This window comes from Malaclemys terrapin, chromosome 7 (assembly GCF_027887155.1).
Source record: "Malaclemys terrapin pileata isolate rMalTer1 chromosome 7, rMalTer1.hap1, whole genome shotgun sequence".
Classification (NCBI taxonomy): Eukaryota; Metazoa; Chordata; order Testudines; family Emydidae; genus Malaclemys; species Malaclemys terrapin.
Window position 1 is genome coordinate 69,354,816 of NC_071511.1, and position 21,794 is coordinate 69,376,609.

At 41.9% G+C, this 21,794-nt stretch overlaps 1 protein-coding gene across 2 annotated transcripts in view; it reads left to right on the forward strand.

Moving 5' to 3' along the window:
• LOC128841200 (L-threonine dehydratase catabolic TdcB-like) overlaps positions 1–12,303 on the forward strand; it is a 54,603-nt gene extending 42,300 nt beyond the window's left edge. For both annotated transcript variants that reach the window (XM_054036022.1, XM_054036023.1), the window contains exons 9-11: positions 80–247; positions 1,321–1,378; positions 9,206–12,303. In XM_054036022.1, the coding sequence (XP_053891997.1) occupies positions 80–247; positions 1,321–1,378; positions 9,206–9,304 (325 nt within the window). In that variant the 3' untranslated portion in view covers positions 9,305–12,303. The remainder of the gene's footprint in view (positions 1–79; positions 248–1,320; positions 1,379–9,205) is intronic.
• Positions 12,304–21,794: the final 9,491 nt, after the last annotated feature.

Consider the following 21,794-nt stretch of genomic DNA (forward strand, 5'->3'; position numbering starts at 1 on the left):
ACTCTCTAGTATGACAATTCTATAGGAATTTCTTTGCATAAACAAGAAGGAAATAGTCCTGTTTGCTCTTGTCTTTCAGAGTGGCAATCACTATATGCAGTGGTAACTTGGAGCTACCTTTGATGAGACAGTGCATAGATCGTGCCCTGACCCTTGACAACAGAGTCTGCAAATTTTCCCTCCTTCTCTCGGATTGCCCAGGAAATATTTCAAAGCTACTGGAGATACTGACTCGGGAGGAAGTGAGGTAATTCAGAATCCTGTATTTATAGCCAGTATTACACTGTTGAGAAAATAGCACAATGGACTCAGTGTTTTTAAAGACTATTGCATGCTTATAAGTGACAGCTGAAGGCAAAGGGAGTAATCCAGTGGTTTACACAAATGACTAAAGTAACCCAGGGAATCTATGTATATAGCGCTGTTGTAGCCTCTGTCGAAAACCTTTCCCTGTCACAGGCGGAACATTGGTATGTGCCCTCCACAATATGTCTACAACTCTCCTGCTCTGGGTGGCTCATCAATGTTGAAATGTAGAATTTAATTGCTTCTAGTCATTGCGAGGCCTCTACTTTTATTAAAACAAATTTGAATTGCTTTCTAAGGCATATTGTGCTAGTCTCTCTCCTAGTCATTTTAATCTCTATATTAAATGCTTCTCAGAAGCTTGAAACAGTATAGAGTACAGGGCAAATCCTGCCTTCTGATGTAAATGCAAGTCCTGTGCACAAATACAAAAGCTAAGTTTGGCCCTTAACCCTATAAATAAAATACATAGTTGTTAAAAGCAGAGGCATATCTATTGGTGAAGTGCTAACAAAACTTGCAGGCCAAGTGACTCCAAGGGGGAGTACTTGGGAGATGCAATGGAGAATGCAATTGAAAAAACTCTTCAGGGTTAAACTTCTACAAGGTCTTTCAATGCTGTCTAATTTTAGTGTATTATCTCTGTTCCTGGCTGCTCCCATCTAGCTGTTGCACTTTGGTTCAACTACGCATATCCATTTGATTGCTGCTATAAATTTCCCAGATATGTGCTAACAATCCATTGATTTAAATGGAATGGTAATAGGATGACAGTGGTGCAGCAGATGTCATGAAGGGCCAGTAGCTATGGGACTAAAAGCATTTTAGGGATGTGAACAGCCTCTGCTATGACCCCATATTTATTTCAGCATATGAATACGGTTTGAAGTATATCACCCTTCTTTCCTCCGACGACACCTGCATGAATTTGTTTATTGCTCAAACACTTACAGAAAGCATTTGACAATGACAAGGATTTGCCCTGTTCTTTAATTTATGCTTTGTTTGTTCTAGGGTGTTGGACATCAAACAAGAACACATGTTTGTGATATCTGATCTCTTTACTATTAAGGTAAGGGGGGGAAATGCAGTTTGTCACTTCAGCAATGCTGGCCTCTCACAAACTTGGTTGTAATGGTAATTATAGAGAAGTTAGGACTCTTCTGCCTTCATATATCTTCACATAATCATGTGGGTTGATAAGGCATTGTAATGCCACCCAGCAGAAAATACAGACTTTGGAAGCAGGATGTTAGATAATCAGCAGTACTCTGTGTTATAGGACAACTTAATCACTGCGTTCTTAGGCATATAAATAATCCATGAGTAGCTTCTCCTGTCATTGAAATGCAGACAGTTCTGGGTGAAATACTGCAGCTATTGGTACTGCAGCGCTACGTTGGATATAACATCTCTGGACTGGAAGTGATGAACAAGAGCATCCAGCTGAACTTTCAGGAGGAATCTGTGTAGATTGAGTGTAACTACCCAAACTTGGGCCAAGACCCCCTCTATGGCTAACACTGCTATTCTTAGGCCAAGTGTTATGGAATCTTTGATTAGAGGTGGGACCTCAGTTCTGCACTAATTTTTCTGGTTTTGGCTTGCTGGAAGTTCTGAAAAATAAATCAATGAAAGAGTCTGTTCTAGACAAACCAAAAATGGTGAAAAATGTTGGCCCATTGAAAAAAAATCCGTTTCCAGTCAAACTTTTAATTTGACCTGAAGGTTTTGTTCTGGGTATTTTTAAAGGGCACAAAATGGCCAGAGAATGTGGTGGTGATGGTGCCACTGGCCTCATTATTATTTTTTAACCTAGTGGTTATAGGGGATGTGGGCGACGGGGGTTCAGTTTTTCCCCTTTGCTTGATGGGGAGAAGAGTTTTGAAAAGGAGTCTCCTACATAGCGGGAAAGCGCCCTAGCCACGTGGCTATGGGATAGTCTCAATTTCTCCTGTTGAAGCTATTCCACTCTGTATAAATAAAGAGTTATTGGAGCAGGGACTTGACAGTAGGTATTCCACATCCTAGATGAGTCCTCTCACCACCAGGCTGTAGCGTCATTCTTACTCATTCCTTGCCTCAATCATTATTCACTGTCGCACACAATTGAATGATGTAGCTGAAATCAATGGGATATGTTTGATGATCTGAGCTCTAGGAGCCTTAGGTACTTTTGAAATTTTTTACTCTTCAACTGGACAATATGGAGTCATCTTTAAAGCCCCTCCTAGTTTTATCTTTTATATTTTTTAAACTGAAAGCTGGATTTTGCTGCCCTTGGAACTCAAGGTTTCTCAATTAGCTTTTCATGAAATAGTGCTTACCACTTATTTATGTTGCCAAATAAGTTGTACTAGATCATCTTTCCTAGTTTCTTGGCAGAGAATGCTACAAGAGTTTTCGTGTCTATTGCAATCTTTTCTATGGGGCTAGTGCATCAGAATATTGAAACCAAATATACTCTCTGACCAAAAAAAGTGTGCCATTGCTCATGTCTGCTTTTAAACATGATCTATTTTCATAGGCTTTCCGTTCCAGTAGACTCTCAGTTGTACTGCAACAGGATTTGGATGGCTATCTAATCTAAAGGTTGAAGTGTTTCACAAACTGAATGATCCTGATGATGATTTTTAACAGTACTGGAAGGGGCTGGAACACCTTTGTGATACAATTAGAGATAAACCTGAGCTGCAAAGTTGGGATCCAGACCAAAATATCCCAAAATGTTTTGAGTTTTTTTTTTTTTATCCAATGCATTAAAGTTAATCCTCAAATTTAGTAGTTCTGGATTTTTTTCCTGAATTCTCAGAAGTCAAAAAGTAAAAGTTAGGTTTTCATAGCAACTTTAATTCACCCACATTGCACATACTTTGTATTTCTTTTCTTCCTGTGTTGCTCCTGCTTCAGCAAAGCACTCTAAACATATGCTTAAATCCCCAATCCCACAAGGATTTAACTTTTTTCAATGTGAGTACTGTGAAATTGGAAGTGAATTAAGCTAAATTGAATTAGGCCACTTTAGGTCTGAATGAGTGTCCACACAGGGGTTTAATGCAGTTTAACTAATCCACTTTAAATACACACCTTTTGTTAAATCACACTAACTTTCCAGAGTGTCCCTGCATAGACAAGCACTGAAATACATACTCACTATTGTAAATACAGATGTGGGATTCTCTGCCTGAACTATGGAGTTAACAATGAATGTAGTGGCTCATTCAGAGAGTTAAATCATTCCAGTGCATAATCTTGCCCAGGATTTACTGTTTCATTTCCAAGTAAGAGAAACTTGGCTTTTACTCACTGTTTATCATGATGATGGAGTGACTTTACTCACTGGTAGGATGGCTTGATGTACTAGGGTTGACTGATTTGGGGTATATCTGTGGAAAGATCTTTGTTGTTAGCCAGTTGTTGTGTGGTGATGGCTTAAAAAAAAAAAAGCTGTGTGTTCAACTGCACATTCTGCTTTTGGAAAAATCTCTGCAGGAACTTTTGTGCTGAAGAAAATAAGCAGGATTGAAAAGGGGGAAAACAAATCTCCTTACTCTTTCGCTGCTGCTGATGATGTGGCTTCATGAGGTTCAGCAATTACTTAACGACGTGACCTATGCAATGGGATTGGCTGCTTGTGTTTTTTAGAATGTGCAAGAGTATCTTCTGGAGATCTTCTGTTTTGTACCTCTGATTTAGACGGTCTTTACTAGTGTGAGATTTTTGTCTTGCAGTAGATTACAGATCACTGGTCTGGCAGCAATAGCAGTGTCACCAGGAGCCAGGTCATGTTGAAGTTGGTAGTTTTGAAAGACAAGATTTTTCACCTGTTAATAGTCCTTGGCAGGTTAGAAACAACTAGGAACGGGCAATTCCCCGAAGGATTTGTTTTTATGTGCACCTCATGTTTACACCCTGCAGAATTTGTTTATAGAGGATGGTAGTGAGCCATTTTTTGTGAGTTTGGTTGCAAATATGGGTTCTAGACCTTGAAAGACTATCCCCTTCCCCAGACTCTCCCCTCTCTGCCATTCCTTCCCTTCTATGCACAAAGGCCACAGATCTCTTCTGAGGGCTGAGAATCCTAGTCCCTCTCCCTTCTGGGGTATTTCAGAGAGGGAGTTTGATTTTTTCAGTGGGAGTTAGGTGCCTAAATGCCTTTGAGGAGCTGGGACCAGGTGACCACTTTGGGACTCAGAGAGGGAGAAGGGAATGTTTTCCCCACTGTTCCTAGCCTAGGTTCCACATTGGACAGTAAAGTGTGTCTCTGTGGGTCTATACAATTCAGTGGCACCTTGAGAAAGGAGATCTGGAGCAGAAGAGAATGGTCAGTGCCAACATAGAACTACAGTAAGAAAAATGCAAAATCTTAAAGCCTCCCGATTGTGCTAGGCAGCAAAATTGAAGTAGTAACATCAAGGAGTGAAAATCATTAACATGCTTCCTCCAGCTGTTTTGATTGCTCCATTTTTGATATGGTGGGGTGAGCTGTTGAAATGATTAAACGAGGCAAATATCCACCCAGTTTCCAAAGGAATGCGTTTGATCTCTTTGGGTGCTAACGTACTGGCATGACCTGCTTCACACTAGATGCAGTTTGGGAACATCTTACAGGCTCTAAGTATATAAAAATATACTCTTACCAAATCATTTAAAAAATCTAGCAATCCCTTCCTGCTTGTGTTGACATTGAAGAAAGATGGACAATCAGCAATAGCAAGCTAAAGTCTGGGTCAGACCCAGGAGAGAAATGGGCCTGCATCACTGTGGGCTTATAGATGCGGGGGAGGGTGTCTCTGAGCTTTGGAAGATATCTCCTAGTCAGAGGGTGAAGTACTGCTTCCCTAATCAGCTGGTGGTAGCTTTTCACAGCTGCTCCCTTTTCTAAATCAGTCTAACTCACTGATGGCTAGATTCTGATCCCCTTAGGCTGAATACTGCTGTCTACCAAGAGTAGTCCTGTGGAAGTCAATGGACTATTTATGGCACAAGCTACTATTCAGTTTGGGTAAGCATTGCAATTTGGTCCTGAGTTTCTCTCCTCCCAACTATTCCCCCAGTATCCAACATCGAGCAGTTTCTTGGGTGAGTTGCTGCTTCCTCCTCCTCCTCTCCAATCTCCTAGCAACCAGGGAGCAGACTCTCTTCTTTGGCATAACTGAAAGTCAGTCAGTGCGTGAAGAACTTTAGAGAGGCTGTGGCTCTCCCTCAGTAGCTTGCTTCATGGATCAGTCAGGGCAAAGAAGGGGGTCAGTGTTCGGAGGGAGTGATTTACAGTGGTGGGGATAAACAGTTTGCCAGTAAGTCTAAGCATGTGCTGAAGGGTGAGAGGAGTTGGGGGTGGGGTCTTAAAGAGAGAATATGATTAAGTCAAGCTCAAGATCTTGTTCTTTACCATCAAGATGTTGGATGGCCAGGGCTCAGCATATTAAAAAACAGCCTAAAGTTCTGAGATGGAGTGTGGTCAACAACTTGGCTTCTTGGCCACAATGAAATCTGCCATAAGGGTAAAGCTCATCTGTGTGGGAAACAGACTTTCTGAGGAGCTGGTCCAAGACTATGGAACAAACTCCTGCAGGAACTAAGGACCATCATGAACCTCCCCACATTCCACTCTAAGTGCATTTCTCTAACCTGCCTTCTCCAATACAAACACCGAGCAGCATGCGTGTATAAAAGAAAACCCTTCCAAGCCAAAGCACTTCCCTGCACACACAATTCTCCCCTTGGGAAGAAGATAACAGACAGGTACAAGAGTAGACCTTGGCAGGGATGGCTTAACAATATCCAATGCATGTGGTGAATTCCACTAACTAGGGGCACAAATGTCCCCACCAGCCCATTCTCCTTCAATTGACATTGGATTTATGTACTTATAAAATGTGGCTGTAATTAACAGGCTGTGCATGATCCCACTTACCCAAGTAAACAATGTTATCGTTAAACTTTTATGATACAGAAGACACTACTGAGAGTGAAATCTATTCCATGCACATCTGTAATACTCCTCTAGTCTAGGTGCATATTTCTCCCAAATAGATATGTCATGAGTCTCATACACCATGTACTGGAGCAAAAAGGCAGCGAGTAAACAACATCAAAGTGATACAAAGCTGAAGGAAAATGTAATTTTTACTACCGGACTACTCAAGGCTTTGCTACAGATCCATAGCTTGTCAGCATATGGATGATCAGTATCCTGCTTGGCTCCAGGAAGAAAAAAGAAAGTTTGGGCTCTTCTGGTTCCTAGTGAACACTTGTCCTTTTCACAAAAACCACAACACAAACTGACAGGACTGGCAAACTCATCAGAGCACCAGGAGTAGAAGGTCTATACTGATGGCAGTTTAGCACAGAGGGTTCTAGCAGCACTTCTTCATAGTGTCCTGAGTGCTGTTTAGTTTTCTGTCCATCCAACATTCACGGGAATTAATTCAGCCAAACATGGAAACTAATAATAATGATAGACTATAGATGCTACTTTGCCAATCAGTCTCTCTCTGTTTTTCTGGCAGCAAAATCTTAAGTCAGCTGTTGCTCCCCATCATGCAGCAGGTGCTGGGAGGGATGGGGAGGAGTTGATCAGTGGGGCCTGTGGACCCCCTGGAGTGTCCTCACGGACCCCCAGAGGTTCATGGACCCCAGTTTGAGAAACACTGCTCTAAAAAATCCCTACATCTCCAGTTACTTGTAGGCCTGTTGTATGTTCTAAAGGGGAAAAATAATAAAGCCATCTTCAGACTGAGGCGCATAGTTGTGGGTAATAAATCATGCTTCATTTCATGGCTTTTCATAGATTCCCTGGCCAGAAGGGACCATTGTGATCATCTAGTCTGACAGGCCACAGAACTTCTCCAAAATAATTCCTAGAGCCAGGGCCGGCTCTGGCTTTTTGACCGTCCCAAGCCAAGAAAGAAAAAACGGGGCGGCCAGAACGGCAAAGCAAAAAAAAAAAAAAAAAAACCTGTGGTGCTGCCGGAGCGCGGATGCAGGGGGACCGGCTAGCGGGGGGGGAGAGGGAGAGAGAAGGGGAGTGGCCAGGGCTACAGTGGGGCGCTGCCATGCGGCCCTTCCCACCGCACCCTGCCGCCTGCCGGGAGGGCTCCGCTCTGGTCGGCAGGGAAGGAAGGACGAGGACTGCCCTGCCAGGCTTGCTGCAGGGCGCTCCCGTCCTCCACACCGCCACCCCCTACAGGGCGGCCGGAGTGGAACAAAAAAAAAAAAAAAGCTGCACTAGGATTGGGTGGAATGCCACCTCGTTCAATCTGCCGCCCCAAGCACCAGCTTGCTCGGCTGGTGCCTGGAGCCGGCCCTGCCTAGAGCATGTTGGCTAGTGGGAAACCATAATCAATAAAAATGAGCTCAGGGCTACTTGGCACAGACTGTAGCTGGGTCTTGGGGTGTCTCACCATTCAAATAGCTTTTTCAGTGTTTATTTTTATTTTAAACTTTATGCTGGGGAAGTATGAAATTCTCAAGGGTCTGATTTTCAGAATTTCACTGAGTATTTTTGAGATGATAGGCTGAAAGATAATGTTTTTAGTCTGCTTCCTTGAAAGTATCTATTCCTTATAGCTGTAATATAAACTGCATAATGGAGAGTCCTACTCATCAGCCATACTTTTTGCATAGTCACTGGTGACTGAGAGTAATCAATAAACCCCTGGAGTTCCTCTAAAAATGGCCACATCCAAAATGTAACATATGTTATCCACATCTCTTCTGGAGTAGCAGAGTGTATTTTTCCCCTAAACTGCTATGTGAGTCCAGTGAGAGGACTTCTCCATTAGGTTAAATTGTGCAGTGTTGTGCAGCATCTTGCAAGCTAGTTCTATACAGTACATCGTAAAAGGAACTTGGTGCTCTTCATGACAGCATGGGCCACAAAAGAATGAACTATATTCGGTGGTTTTGATTTCAGTTTCCAATCCAAGCCTCGCCTTCCACAAGGTTTAGAGGGAGGTGGAATTAAAATCAGTATTAAACTAGAGCGGAAATAATAGATTTTAGAATGCTTGTACAAGATTGACAGGATCTGGGGACAGCATGGATGTGAGTGGCTGGAAAAGATGAGTGAGAGGGGAGTTGAAAATGACACTGAGGTTGTGAGCTTGGGTGACCAGGAAAATAGGAGAATTGTCAATATACTGGTGGAAGGGGGGAGAGAGTGGGAGGGAAAATGTGGAGTTTGGTTTAGCCATGTTAATTTGAATTAGTAGCAGAATGTCCAGCAGAGATACTAAGAGATGTAGGACTGAGTGGAGGACTGGAGACATGGTGGTAAACCATGTGACCAGGTGAAGTCACCCAAGGTAGTCTAGAGAGAATATTGGGTTGAGGATAGATCCCTAAAGGATGCTGACAAAAGCAGGAGAGAGGAGAAGGGGTGTCCAGTGGAGATAGTGAAGGAGCCATTGGAGCCATGATAGCACAGAATCATGGAAATTTAGAGAGGTAAGCATCGAAGAGGAGCGAGGAAGAAGCCAAGCTGATAGGCAAATCATGGAAATGAGAACAGAGAAGAGATTCATCCAGAAGGTAGTAATGGGTGATTTCATGGCAGTTTACTGGAAAGGGCCGGAATGATATTATAGGGCATCCAGGAGAGAGTCAGAAGAGAGGAAATCAATGCCAGTGGAGTAGCCTGTAGTCAAAAATTTTTGAGGTAAAGGGGAGATGGGTTGGGGAGACAGGTGGGACCAAGGGAGGACTTCAGCATTCTGTTTCAGAGGACTGGAGAAAGCATAGCATTGCTATAAAATAGGGAGTGCAGGGTCCAGAAGCTTTTAACTTAGATTGATCATCTAGCCTTTATGGATGCATTTTATGGTTTAGTTGGAAATACTATTGTGGTCTGAGAATATTGTCATCTTTTCAAAAATGTTCCTAATTCTTTTCCCAGGTCACCTGCATTATAGAGACTAGAGACAAAATCCACACGGCGCAACTCAGAAATGCTCTCCTGGAACGCTACCCAACAATGATGTGGACAGAACGGTGATGAGCAATGCACAATGGAAAATGCTGAGGTTCTTTAACCAACACATTATGGAAAGCTAAACTTGAGACACTAATAACAAAATATGCATAAATCTTTCCAAACTGAACAGTTAGCAAATAGCTACAGAATCAATTGATTTATTTATTTGCTCACAGTAAAGTGACGGTCCTTTTGAAATCAAGTAAAATTTGAAGCATTAGATTAGCTCAGGAAAGCTTGATAGCCTCTGCTTGTGTTGGAATTCATTACTAAGTTATCAAGTGGCTGTTTGGATTTTGACTGGTATGTAGAATCCTGTGGTGTTCAATAAGTAAATAGCAAGAGGACATTTTTCTTTAGTTCATAATGCAGCTCTCTCATCACTCTTCAGATTTTGATGCCCACTGCTTTAGTAAGTAATGCACCCTCCTTCTGCTGGCTTTTCACATGTTACTACTATGCTCATTTTATGTTTTCCAAGCCAGAGGCAGCACTTCATCTACTGAGTCTGCCTTGGCAGTTGTACAGGTGAATTTATGTCTGCATAAAATACCTTCACTTTCATGGGCAGGGGGAGGAAGGGGGAAGGCTAATGACACACATTAAAGAGACTTTGTTGAAAGGGAAAACAACAGTTTGCATTTTTCCTAGGGGAAGATGATCATGTTTATATGGATGTGGCTCCTAAAAATGTTGTGATTATAAAAGGCTGCTTTAATGTGATTAGACCAGTGATTAATGTGCATCAAACAGGAACAAAGGGTTTCTTTGATCCTATGGGAATTTACCACAACAAACAATATATAAAATGTTTATTTCACCTTACTAAGGAGAGTATATTCCCCCTCCATAACCTCTGCACTTGAATTTTGTGCTTAGAAGTCAAATGATCATCTTAATCTGCTCAAAACAGAATCTATCCAGCTCACGTGACAGATTAAGTATAACATTAAGAGTTATTAACTAGCTCTCTTATATATAAGCAAAGGCTGCTCCAGGAGAAGAGGAAGCATAAGTCTTAAGCAAATCACTAATGCAATTAAGAAGGAACACATTGAACTGAATGTCCCTGATTACCAATTGTTACATAACCATCACCAGAGAGCTATTAATAAATTAGCACCATGAGATGAGGAGAGACTTTAGTTAGAGAAAGCTGGAGTCTATTACTGAGCCTAGGTATTCCAGTTGCCTCTGTAGTTGGATGAGTTTCAAGTCAAGCTGACCTATAATGGCTTCAACCAAAATCATTCCATTGGTTAAAATTAAACAGAATTACCCCAATATTCCAATGGGGGCATATTTGCCTCCAGCTGCTCCAGTTAGGGCTTAAATAGGTTAAATGGACATTTTGTGTTTATATGCAGTATTAGGGCCTAATCCAAAGCCCCCTGAAGTCACTGGGCATTGCCCCCTATTTAGATGCCCAGGACTTATACACTATAAGTCCAATTTTGTTTGTAGGGGCTGAAGAAGAAGGGAGTAATAGAAGCCCTGTAATGACCGTATACATTTCTATATTACAATTAAAATATGGATCGCCTGACCTGAAATTTTTATCCCCCTCTAGTTGTTTGAAGAGCACTGTGCTTGCCCATACACTTATCTCTCACACTGTTATGGGTGTAAAATTCTGTGCTGTGTCTCTAAGAGGCGCAGCACGGAACTCACAGGTTGGGGGGAGAAGGCTCTGGTGACTTACCGCTACCTCTGCCCCCTCATGATTGTGGGCTAGTCTGTGAGCTGGAAACTGACAGCATAATTGACAGCTTTGGGACCTGTGTAAGTTACAGCAGCCTAATCAGGGATGTCCTATGGACTACTGTGCTGCCCTGCCCTCCAGCCCTGCCCCGCTGTAAGTGCTCTATTCTAGGGCTGGTGAGGTGGTCCTTGGAGAGCGGACGTAGAGCTGTTTTTGCAGTGTCTGTGCTGGGGAATATAGGACTTTTAGGGCTCCTTTATGTTTCTTTGGCTCTTTTATCCAGTCTAAAAGAGTGGGACTAGGTGTGAGGATCTCACCCCTGGAGTTTGACATGAAAGTTCAGTGATTTGTAATTTTTCTAGAACCATATTTATTTGCACATGAAAACTAAAAATTACTGACATACCCCAGAGTGTTCCTGTCTTTCTGCTGGCTGTAGAAATACATACACGGCAACAGAGTGCTTACACACTTTCATCATCCTGTAAATCACAAACTATCAACTACAGCTCCATATTCCCTGGTTACAAGACTTCAGACCATTTAAAGAGACGGCCATTAGGCCTGTTTCTGTCCTTGGAGATGCCCCCATATGACTTCCCTTGGAAGCTGAAGAGTTTGTGCACATCTAGAATTTGGCTCATGGGATGTAAAACATAAATAAGAGCCTAACTTCACCTCAACGAGTCTGGCAAAAGTCCTCTTGATTTCAGTGGAAGTTGCATGTATATATCTGAGCAGAGAATTTGACCCTACAACCAAAATTTTCAGTAGCAACCACTGATTCTGTGTGTCTGAATGCTTGGATGGCCAACCTGAGACACCATGGGCCTGATTTTCAGGGGTGCTGAGCACCCATAACTCCAGTGGAAGTCAATAGGGATTGCAGACTCTCAGCCTTCCAGAAGAAGGCTGCAAGTAAAATAAAATTGTCTAAGTGTTGTCTGCAAGCGTCTACAAGTTATTGAATGTAAGTCACACATAACATTGGTGTGGTTTTATCTTGTTGTATTGGCTATGAATAATTAACATGTTTCTCATAGTTCTTCTATCCTGGTAGTTTTCCTTATCAGTTAATGAAATGATTACCAGAGTTGATTTCCATGCTACTATAGTGCTTTTTCACTGCAAGTCAGTTGGCTTTTAAAGCTAAAATGAAATATATACATAGGTAAAAGTAATTCTGAATACTTAAATCAATGTACGCAACAGGAGAGGATAATAAACGGTCTGTGCAACCAGTTGTTTTTTGTATTCTGAAATACAATGGGATTGTCAAGGCAATGTCTAACACATTAAATTCTCATTTAAAGGAGTATATATAGTATGCATTGTTTTAAGTCCCCTACAAGAACTTTGGTTAAAACATATTAAAATTTGTTAGTTCCACAAATTGTAAAAACAAGCAAACATTCCATCAGAGTAATATTTCCTTTTTTTGTTTTTTGTTTTGTTTTGTTAAGTTAAAATCACAACATGTCATCTTAGTAGTGAAAGATTATTCACCCTCTGATGTGTTGTTAATACTAGAACAGTTTGTTAGTTTCAAACCCCCACTTGGATCAGGAATTCAAGGCTGGTTTTACTCAGATGTCCTCAATGGGTGACATGAAATTCGCTTCATCCACCTAAAGCCCATTTGCAGAAGCCTTGTGAGTGAACTATGGTGGGGATGGGACATCTAACCTCATCCCCAAACACAGAGCTGGGCCCAGGCTGCTTCTCGGGCCTATGGAATGGACATAGGGGACTCTTCTACCATTTGCACAAAGTGATTGGGCCACTGGATCTGGGTAAATGGCCTCACCTGCAGTGCCACCCTCCATGTTGACTTAGCACAAAGACCCCATTCACAGCACATTGGAGATGCAGGATATGCTTTACGAGTAGCAGACGTATTGCACCACTCAGCAATCCTCTGAAGATAAATGCAGCAGAGGGCCTAGGCTGGCTGTCCTCACCTGAGTGAATTTTGTCACATGATAACTAGGGTCTGTACATGTTCTTAGAAAAGCCAGGTGGTTAACTTTAGAGCCATTCACTATTAAACTTGGAATCTTTTAAACTCCAGTAGCTCCACTCCTGACCAAGCCTATCTTTCAGGAGTAGTCTTCTCTTGGCGCCGGATAGGACTGACTCTCATTCACTTAGATGGACATTACTTATATTCTATGGAAGAAGACTCTAGGCCCTGGTTAAACCATTTAGAAATAAGGGCTACTCTCAGCTTTCACCCCAAGCAGCCAAACCAAAGATTTCTGGCCCATCTTGTTGGCAAGATAGCCTTTAAAATCAAACCTGATTGCTGGATTTGAAAGGTTGTGTTGGCAACTTTTCCTTGAAACTGCAGCTTATTAATGGCCTTCTTACCACAATCAGGCCTCCAAGTGCTCTTTGCCAGGCAAACCAAAATGGTGGCTGGCCCCTCCTCCCCAAACATTCCTCCTGCACATGCACCTAGTTCCCACCTTGTTGGACAGGGAGTGGTGGAATCTTACCCTCAGATTTCTGGTTTTCAGAGGTCTATGTTATGGGGAGGAAGTGTCTCCAGGCACATGGGGTAAGGTTTTAACTCCTGTCCTCCAGAGGGGATGAGGTGATGACATAAGTGTTATACACATCAGTAGCCAGTCTTGATTTAAGTGTAACCTGGATCAAAAATTATAGTCATTTCAGATCTTGTCAGTGAAAGTAGCAAATCTGGATCAATGAATTAAAATAACATGCAGTTCCTCAGCAGTAAACATGATTCCATGTTTGCACTTCAAGAGATAATTTCATTGGCTCCTTTCCAGGCCCCATCACCTGGGTTTTTTACATTGATGATATGCAGGAGGAAACAATATGCTTGCTTGTGATCTGAACAAGGGTAACTTGTTGACGTGAGTGAGAGTGCCATTGGGCACCAAGGCAAGTATGCTGCCCATGTTTATAGAAGGTTAGTCCTGGGTTGGGAGAGAGCAAGGGGAGCTGTGTACAAAGACCCAGGCTGTCTAGCCTTCCTAGCAGTGCTTTGGATCTCAAATTTATCTGAAAGGGCATTCTGCCTGCCAGCAAAGACTTCTTATTTCTTGAAAAGGGACTTAATTGCTCCTTACAACAGTTAACCACCAAAGAAGCCCACCTCTGGGTTACATAAATAGTTCACTTTACCATACTAATGGCATTGTGCCTCCTTGAATGGCTTTCTTGCGGTCTAGGCTATTCCTTTTTAAAGAACCTCTTTTTAAAATGAGTTGTGAGAAGAAAGCAATGTGTCAGACAGACATTTAACAAAAAACCCACAACCACCTCATGCTTGCCTCATTTGGGGCTAGCTTTAATTGAGAGCAGAAGTGCCACTGGTGAGCAGACATATGGTTCTATTTCTGTTAAAGGGAGATGAATGTTACAGAGAGAGTAACAGTAATGGTATGGCCGCCTATTCCAAAATGCACTTAGTAAATTATCTATGCTGTAAATGAACATGTCTGCTAAATTCTACCACCAGGTACACAGAGCAAAGAATGAGGCCCAGTGGTTAGCACAAGAAACTGTACGACTCCTGGGTTGGAGTCTTGGCTCTGCTACTGATTTGTGTGGCAAGTGAGTCAACCTCATTTGCTCATTTATATATCATCTACCAGCTAGGAGCATTCAGGCTCAATTAATATTTGCACAGCCAGTTTCCATTACAAGCCTTGTCACATTCACATTTGATAAGGCTTGTCTCTGCCCAGATGGTTGTTTTTTTGTTTTTGGGGTGTGTGTGATGTGACATTTGAATAAATGTCTTTAAGCTATTTTAATAAGCTACCAACCATAAATAAAACCCATTTTAATAAGCTACCAACCATAACTACCTTCCCATCCCAAAACCCTTTAATTAAACTTTTTTAAGGTGACAGCAGCAAAAAACATGTAACAGCAAAATACTTCCAGCACACGTTTAAATATGGTTGTGGCTGAAATTACTATGTTTTAATCTGGTTCATTCATGCCTGCAAAGACAGACAAAATCTTGTTGCTGGCATCCTATTTTAGCCCCTGGAGCTCTGCACACCTGTGTGACTCCTGGTTGCAGCATGGTCAGCAGTACTGCAGTTCAGTTTGTGGTCACATGGAACTGAATCACTGCAATCACATAGGCCCAGCCACACCAATCCCTTTTGTCTGTGCTTTTTAAAAAAGGGATTCTGAGACACTCCTGGCAGCTAGCTCAAGGCGCTCTCAGCCCCAAGGATAGCGGGTGTTTAAAGGCCCTCTTTAAACCTAATGTTCTAGGCTTTCTTTGGCAAATACTATGATGCACTGTCCCATGGGGCACAGTAGCCATTTTCCAGCACCTCAGGGTGCTGCAATCTCCCCCAGTTCTCTGTTTGGCAGCTTGGAAGGGAGCAGGATAGAAGCATTTGCCAGCAGTCTGAGGTAGTAGCTACAAATGACATGGAATGAAGAGCCTTGTGTCTATCTACATTGCCAAACTGAATTGCAGGATGTCCAGACTGGGGCTGGGACTAACTGCACCCACTGGAGAAATAACTTGTGGCTCTCAGGACGGCCCGTTAATTGAAATCTGTGGAGGGCAAAGCCATTTTTTTACTTTCTGTGCAGGGAGCTGGCCCCAGCCTTACAGGGAAAAATGGCTCACATAAGAGCTACTGTCCTAATGAACTAGAGAGTTGTTCCAGTGCTGTAACAGCTGGCCAAAGCCCACTGATGCCCATTCCACAAGGCACGCTATGATGTGGTCAAGTCTACCCAGAGAGCCATTGTGTGATAAAGTTTTGCTGCCATAATACTGTAAAAGAAGCCAATGTCCCAGAGCTAATGGAGAATTCTGAAAAGTGCCAGGGGCTATTGATAGAATTCACCTCTCAATTCCCCCCTCCTCTCCCCGCCACACACACACACTAATCCGGCCACATTATTATCATCATGGCAAATCCCAAAGGGATTGAGCACCACCCAGATTGCTCTGTAGCTAGGTCTTTAAAGTGGCCTGGCTGGATATTCAGTTTCTGTCCATCATTAGCCATCTTACTGAAGCTTTTGATGATTGCTGGCTCTGATCAGGCCACAGAGGTCTATTAAAGTGAGTCACAGCAACCCATACTACATCCTACAGGCCCCTCCGTGTTGTCTGAGTGGGTGAGGTTCATGTTCAGACTTCCAGTATGTACACAATTTCCTTACTGTAGCTCATGGTGGGTAAACCAAGGCAAAGAGGCTGTGGGGGTGGGAGGCAGTGCACATTTACATGGGGCGCTCAGGAGGGCTGCTAAACTCTGAAATATGAAGTGCAATTTTCTGCATTTTTAGAAGATTTTAAGACAAAGCTTTTTAAGGGGGGAGGAGGTGAAACCTACCCTCTCTTTTTATTTTGATGTCTAGCATAACTTACCGGGACAAATCATGGTCTATTAAATGCCAAGAAACATACCGTTAAAAAGCCCAGGCTCTAAAAGCCCCATGTCACTGGCATTAGACATAACTGGACAAAAATCAAATGTAAAAATTATTTATCAGTTTCTTGTCACCAAAGCCAGCTTATCCCCTTACTGCACATGGGAAAACTAGGCTCCCATGTCCAGTTCCCAAAGGCAGTCTGTCCTACCATGGCCTTCTCATAACATGCCAGTAAAAGACTGCCTGATGTCAAATTTTGGCACAGTGCTTTCTATTAATCAGTCAAAACAGATGTCAAATTTATTGGGTCTCCCTGGTTTGATCTTTCTTCCTGTGACCTTTGTTCCTCTATGCCTCTCTTCCTTGGGTCTGTTTTTTCTGCAGATTGACTTTTTCCCTGTGCTGCTCTAAAGCTCCACCCTCCTCAATTTTCTGTCCCTCTTACCCTTCTTTCTTCTGTTTGACACATCCCTGCATTCACTCTTCCTCCTCCCCCCGCTTCTTTGCCTCCCCCTTCCATATAATGTAAGCTAATTTCCATGGCTCCCCTTCTGCTCTCTATTCCCTTTTCTGTTCTGTCTTCCTGCTCCCATAGTCTTTTATTTCCTGAGGCGCCCTTAACCTCTGCTGTCTTGCTCTCAGCCCTTGTTGGGATTGCAGCTCTTTTGCCTCCTCTCTCCATTTCTCATTTGTTTTGCCTCCCCACGCTCAATCCATCCAGCATTTGTTTCCATCTGTCCTTTGCCTCACCCAGCTCCACCTATTCAATTACCCAATTCATCTGTCTCTTCCTTCCTCATCTCAAAAACTTCTCCAAATAATTAATAATCCCTGTCCATCCTCTGCTCCCAAATAAATCGTTCCCCAGACCATCTGCTGAGGAGTAGCCCATTTTTCCCACCAACCCAGCCTCTGGCTCCATCTAGTATGGCTCTAGCCTCAATCCATCAATTCTCTCCTTCCCCAATCAGTTGATTCCCTATCCCTTCCCCACACATGCTGAGATCTCTTATTGCAACCCTTCACTTTCCTTCAACCTGCTCCACAAGAACTCTGACCTCTAACTCAGGCTCAGTCTTACCAAGCCTACCATTCCATCCTCTGCACCACTGCTCAGGTCTTTCCTTGCCACCCCCGTCCAGCTGTACATACCTCCCAGCCACACTCTGGAGATGAAATAAAAGCACTTTCTCTACTGCTTGATGTATTCAGTGTTTGCTCTGCCTTTGTAGACAACAGAGAGCTGCATATGCAAATTGTCCCTGGTCAGAGTTAGTACAGAGCCTTCAAGATCTAAAAGACATCTTATGACCTTATGGTCATAGCACAGCTGCATCCAAGTTTCCCTAGTGAACGGAGGGAAGCCAGGACCCAGGGGAGTTCCCTCAGATGAAGGGGTTAAATAAGCTACACCTGCATCTCAAAGAGGGTTGTCTCTAAGGTCCCAGGTTGTTGGTAAGAGGACTCTTCCTTCACTGCCTACAGGAATATGCAAAAGGTATGTACTTTGAGTGCTTATATAATTATTGTTAAATGTGTTTGCATGAGGAACTTGAGGGATCTCTAGAAAAAGACTTCATTTTGCATTGGCTCAATAAACAATAACCAGATCTCTGGTTACCCAAAAAGAAGTTTCTCTTCTCTTTGCTAATAAGATCTTATGTCTTGTGGGAAGGCCACACCTCCACAGTAGAATTTGGCTCAAGACTACATTTCAGTCAATGAAATCTCTATTTGAAGATGCAGTATTCTCAAGTGAGCTGCATAGTTCAGTCCTTCATACAGATATGCAAACCACTTTATATTTTGAATAAGGATGGTAAATGAACTCAATTTTTTTTATTCATCTTCATTTCAATTTGTGAAAAGAAGGAAGAAAATAATCACTTGTGCTGTTTACACAGCCCTTGTCTGGGGCTGGACCTCCAGATTGGGGGGTGGGGGGGGAACATAATACTGACAAGACAGGCTAAACTAACAGGACATGAATCATATGCTGAGGCTATCATTAAGCAGCCATGTGTGCAACAACATAACAAACACAAGAGGAACGCAATCTGTTATTTAAGGCCACTTCTATTTGCAAGACAAAACATAAATGTTGAAACACCTTGGTATCTGTTGAGCTAATACCAGTGGGAGTTGACCAGTAAAGACATTTCGCTCTTGCAATTATGGCTGGGATAGTGCCAGAGTTGTGGGTGCTAGCAAGCTACATGCAAATGGACCAGATCCTCATCGGGTGTGGCTCTACTGATTTCTGTGAAACCACTTACCAGCTGAGGATCTGGCTCAGAAAGCCAAATCCTGGTCGTATGAAAGCAAATGTGCTTATTGCTCCTTATTTGGGTGAGATCAGCATTCTACCCAAATGGAAAACGTTTTTGGAAAAGTGTTATAGTGAAGGACCAGCCTAAAACTTGTCTTATTTTGCAAAATATTGTGAGGCTTTGATTCCCATTACATACCGTGTTGTTTGATTACAGTTCTTACTTTTGCGATGTAAGAGATTATCGTTAGCTCAACATCCTCTTTTTAAAAATAAAACTTTGCCCAAATTCATGTTGTTATACCACTAGTTGACAAATAATTGTAACTACGGCTAATAATCCTACATGTAAACAGGAGATGAATAAACATACTGCAATTTAGAGGAAGTAAAGCATTGCTTACATCTCACAGTGCTGAATGTTAGCCATGAACCCAGAAGGAAGAAAATCCAAAATTTTAAGATAAGCAGAGAAGAAGAAGAAAAACAAGAAAGACAGATCAAATCCAAGATCAATTGGAACATTATTCTGGCAGATGTAGTCAAGCCGGAGCTTATCTCATGCTGACTGGAAAATAGGTGTGGTTGCGTGGTTCTAAGTTAAATGTCATAGAGTAAGAGTTTAAAATGTAGTTGAGGAATATTTATAGAACTTTTTCCACCGTATATATTCACTGAATTGTGCCTTAATATATTAAACAGCTGGTGATAGCTTCAGCCTCTTCCTTAGCAAATCATGAAGAGTTCTTAGGTAAGCTTCCTAGGCTCCATTATGACCTGGGTATTAAGGAATGGTTGGACTGGTGATGTGCTCTGGAACATCAAGGAGGTCTATGTCATTTATCAATCAGGAACTCGTTCATCAACCACAAGACAAATAAAATGTCCCTAAGGACCGAATGAACCCTCAGGGACCGATCCAAAGCCTCCTGGAGTCAATAGAAAGACTCCTGCTGTCTTCGTAGGATTTAGATGAGGCCCTAAAAGAGACAAAATCTGGTATGATCTAGTGTCTCTATCAGGAAGCTATTCAGGAGTGTTTTCAAGGTTCAACCATATCTTTTAGGCATCAGGAAGTCTTCTAGAAGCAGATGGCATGCTTCTTACTGCATCTATGTTTAGCTGACCTTATAAGAGAGGTTCAGAAGAAGCCTTCTGAGCTTTCCTCTTTCCCAGGATTCTGATTATGGCATCCTATTTCTCAGCCTAGCTTCACAACGAAACTCATTCAGTTAAATAAGGCATTACAGCCTAGCCATGTAAGCAGCTGTTTACTGAGCACATTGACCTGGCTGTGGGGTTTACTCCGAGATATACTTTGTAGGAGTGTATGGCAATTGTGAGCATAAAGCTACTTGGAAGTGACCATTACTTTTAAGAGCTGGAAAGTTTCTGTCCCTGCTGTTTAATTCTAAGAGAATTTGATTACTGAACAAACCCAGCATGCAGAGCGGTTTGTGAGTAATAAGTACTTGCATCACTTTAATTTCTGCTCATCTCTGGTGCAAGCCAGACAAACTAACTCTTCTTAGTCTGACCTGCTTACACAAAACAGGCCACTGCTGAGGCAAAGTCATCTCTGAGTCTCTTGGCATCTGTCCCCAGGAGATTTTATATTGGTTCTGTTTCATTAACACAACTCTTTGTATTTTGCCCTGGGCAGCGTACTGAAAGCCCAGATGGCAAGTAGGATTTCTCCGTATACTTCAGTGTCAAATGAGTTTGAAAATAAAACTTTCCTTCTTTTCAGTGACCTCCTCCACAACCTGGGTAAAGCTGAGCTGAATTCAATTGTGAGATTTCTCTTTGTAATTCTCTAGTCTGTATGTGATGAAGTGTAAGACCTTGTGCAGGTGGGAGAAAGTCGTCATTTAATCCTATTTTTAAAAGGACTGCTTTAAAAACACTTTCAGGTACTTTAGTTTAATTTGCAAAATGCATACTTCAGTGAGTATACTTCCATTGGTTAGAACACAGATTTGGAACCCAGGAGACCTGAGGTCTATTGCCTGCTCTGCCACTCCCCTGCTATGTGGACCGTAAGCAAATCTTGTCACTGTTCCATGCCTCAGTTTGCCCACCTGTAAAATGGGAATGATTACATCCTCTTTTGTAAAGGGATTTGAAATTTATGAAGGGGAAAAGTGCTATGCAAGTAATATCTGAATTTCAGTTATCCCTCCAGCTTAGTTACCAAATGAACAATGTGTCCCCCATGTATTTAATGAATTTGTACTAGCTTGTCAATTAGCTTCTTAGTGCCTGTTGGCACTAAACAATGGCTTTCTATTTGAAAGGCTGTTATGGTTTCAACAGCAGGTTGGCAGAATGGCAACAAAAACTCACTAAAGTTGAATTTTAATCTTTTTAAGAAATACTAAAAATCAACATTCAGTTTTTCCCTCATATCAGTAAAACTGCATTTATACTTCATCTTCATGATAAGGCTGAGAAGCTATGTGAAACTGCACCTAAAAATAGCACTTCAGTTTACCCAACTACCCAGTTATGCGATAAATATCCATGCCATTTTGGATTAATGGAATTCACTTGTATAAAACAAACTATTGTTTTTGTCATTATTGTGCTACAATACCCCTTGGAAAATTTGACTTTCAGAGATCATAGCCGATATAATTGTGACTCTTTTCCTAGCTTTTATGGGGCTTAATTAGCCCAGAAAAGAAATGCAAACTTGGCTTAATCTAAAGCCTGTTTAACTCCATGGGAGTTTTACCATGATTTAATGGGTTAGGAATCAGATCTATCACTTATTTTTTTGAAAATCTTTTGTGAATAAAGTAATACTGAGGCATATTTATAGTGGTGGAAAACTTGCAGGACACTGTTGGTAGATCCAAACATCCATCGTATATCTTCACCACCACCCTCTTGTTAATCTGAAAAGTTCATGAGTCATGTAAACTATTTGTAATTTTTAAAACAACAAATGTTTCAAGGCTTTTTCCCATTAATACAAAATCAATGGCACCAGCCCAAAGTGCTATGCATGTGCAATGGAATGGGGAGAGAATATTTTTTAAATCATGAAAAATACCTGGCTAATGTCTTCTAAAAATATTAAAAAAAATTTTAAAAACAAAACCCATTATCAAAGATGGCTTAGCTAGTTATCACCTGAATATATTTTT